Source organism: Penaeus japonicus, unplaced genomic scaffold, assembly GCF_977035675.1.
Source record: "Penaeus japonicus unplaced genomic scaffold, GWHDUDI00000001_assembly GWHDUDI00000025, whole genome shotgun sequence".
Taxonomy (NCBI): Eukaryota; Metazoa; Arthropoda; class Malacostraca; order Decapoda; family Penaeidae; genus Penaeus; species Penaeus japonicus.
In genome coordinates this window covers 6720970-6723469 of record NW_028234427.1, presented here as the reverse complement: position 1 = coordinate 6723469, position 2500 = coordinate 6720970, and the positions used below count along the sequence as shown (strand labels likewise).

Genomic DNA, 2500 nt, shown 5'->3' with positions numbered 1-2500 from the left:
ATATATATATATATATATATATATATATATATATATATATATATATATATATATATATAAATTCACGACCTTTAATCCTACACTTTCATGCTTCTCTGAGTGAATCATAATGTTTTCCATGTCATTTCTGCAACATTATCGTATTTACACACTCTTTGTTCGAGGCCCCCCCCCCAAAAAAAAAAAAATATATATATATATATATATTTATATATATATATATAAAAGTATTTCATAACTTTAGGAAATAATCTAATAGTTTCAATTGTTTTTTCCTATTGGCAGAATAAAGAACACAATCAAAATACCAGATGTAATAGCAGCAATAGTCTTAGTAATGAAAGTAAATGTGGCAGGAAGAATTAGAGTAATAATATCAATAATAAAAATGATATTGATAATTATCAGAAGAGGAATATTGTTAAAGCAATAATGATAGAATTGGAATAATATGAATCGTGTTTAGATTAAAAGGATGATCAGCTTAGTGTAGCAGTTATTGTATTGCAGTTATTTTAACTCTTCAGTGTTACCATTTGTTTATTATAGTATTTATCATGATCATTATTATTATTATCTTTTGATATCGGTATTATTATTCATGCTATAATAATCGAAATTATAATAATGTTAACGTTAATAATGATAGAAATAAGGATAATGGTTGTTACTATCACTATTACTCTTATCTTTTTCATCATTATATATTTATTTCAGCAATGATCATTATTATCATGGCATCATTCTTATCATCACTATTGTTATTATCTAGTTTCATTATTTTTGTTATCATCATCAATATTTGAATTGTTATTTATTTTTTATCATTATTATAATCCTTACCACTATTATTATTATCATACTTGCTGTTTGTGTCATTACTATTATCATTATCCTCATTATTATTAGTAGTAGTATTAGATGTACTATTAATTTTGCTGTTATTATTATCTTTTATCATTAACATTAATATTTTTATCATCACCATTTTCATGTTTAACATACTTATCATTGTCATCATCATTTTCATCATTGCTATTATCATTACTACTACTATCATTATCATCATTACTATTATCATAATCATAATCATTATCATTGATATCATTATTATCTTCATTATTATCAACATAATCATTATCATGATTAGTAGTAGTAGTCGTACCATATTTACTAGTGTCGTCATTATCATTATTATTACCATCATTGATAACAACAATATCATCATTATCATCAATACTATAACCATTATCATAATCATTATCATGAACATTATCGCTCTTATTATCATTATTATTGTTATTGATAATATTGTGTTTGTTATCATATCCTATATTTATCATTCATTTTATCACGTCAGTTATCTTTATTACTGTTAGTATCATCATCATTGTCATTATATGTGTATTATCAACCTGATTATCATTAATATCAGCTTTATTACTTTGTTATTATCGTGATCACTATCACGTTTACGTTTTGGTTATTATTATTTGTTCGTTTATATGATTTGCACTGTCATAAAGATCAAAAGTATTGTCATGAAGACGAAATATTTCCCTTTCTTTCTAACATTCCTTACCATCCTTGCTTCTGCATTGATAATCTGTACTTTTTTAATCATAAACTAGAACAAATTAAAAACAGAAAACCATATAGGCTCTAGAAAGCCTTAATATATCTGAAAAAATCTAGAGAATTGTCAATCAATAAACCTTACTATCAATATGAAAGGATCTTATCAACAAATTTATCAAAATTTATTAGTCATTTTTGCAACTGTTTTTTTTTATCTATTTTTCTTCTTCTTCTTCTTCTTTTTTGCGCTTTTCATCAAACTTCATGTGGTGTGAAGCAGATTAGGTAGGAAGAGATTATATACCTACATCCATGTTAATCTATGTTACTTCTATCTATATCTATATCAGGTGATCAATCAATTTATATCTATATCTATTTATCTTTTTTCCACAATGTCATTGACGCTATTATAATCACCGTCACCCGTGATCATGAATGAACCGGGTAGTCACCACCAAAAGCAGCCGTTGACGTAAACTACAATCAAAGCTCCTCTCATCGCGTCGCCTCTTTCCGCCACCTTACCCTCTCCCGTCCTCATCGCGGCCTCACTCTCTCTGCCACTTCCTTGCCGCACTGACCTGCGTCTTCCACAGGTAGACCGTCTTGGCCGCCGGCCGCATGCGGTTGTCGTTGACGTCGTCGACGACGACCGTGACGACCTGCGTGGCCGACATGCCGCCCGCGTCGCGCACCACAACGCCCACCGCCAGTTGCCGATGCTCCTCGCGGTCCAGCTTGCCCAAGGTCCACAGCTCTGCGCCCCCGCGCCCGCTGTCCGCCTCTGGAGGGGGTGGGGGGGGTGAAAGGGGCGGAAGGGTCGGGGAGAGGGAGACAGGAAGGGAGAGGCGATGGGTAGAGGGAGGGAGAAGGGCGGGGAAGAGAAGAAGAAACACAGTTAGTACCGAGCCCGCCGCCC

At 32.4% G+C, this 2500-nt stretch overlaps 1 protein-coding gene across 1 annotated transcript in view; it reads right to left on the bottom strand.

Moving 5' to 3' along the window:
• The window catches only part of LOC122242179 (putative neural-cadherin 2), a 195493-nt gene that overhangs the window by 57334 nt on the left and 135659 nt on the right, over window positions 1-2500 (bottom strand). The window contains exon 12 of the mRNA XM_086551258.1: window positions 2163-2365. Coding sequence (XP_086407384.1) covers window positions 2163-2365 — 203 coding nt within the window. The remainder of the gene's footprint in view (window positions 1-2162; window positions 2366-2500) is intronic.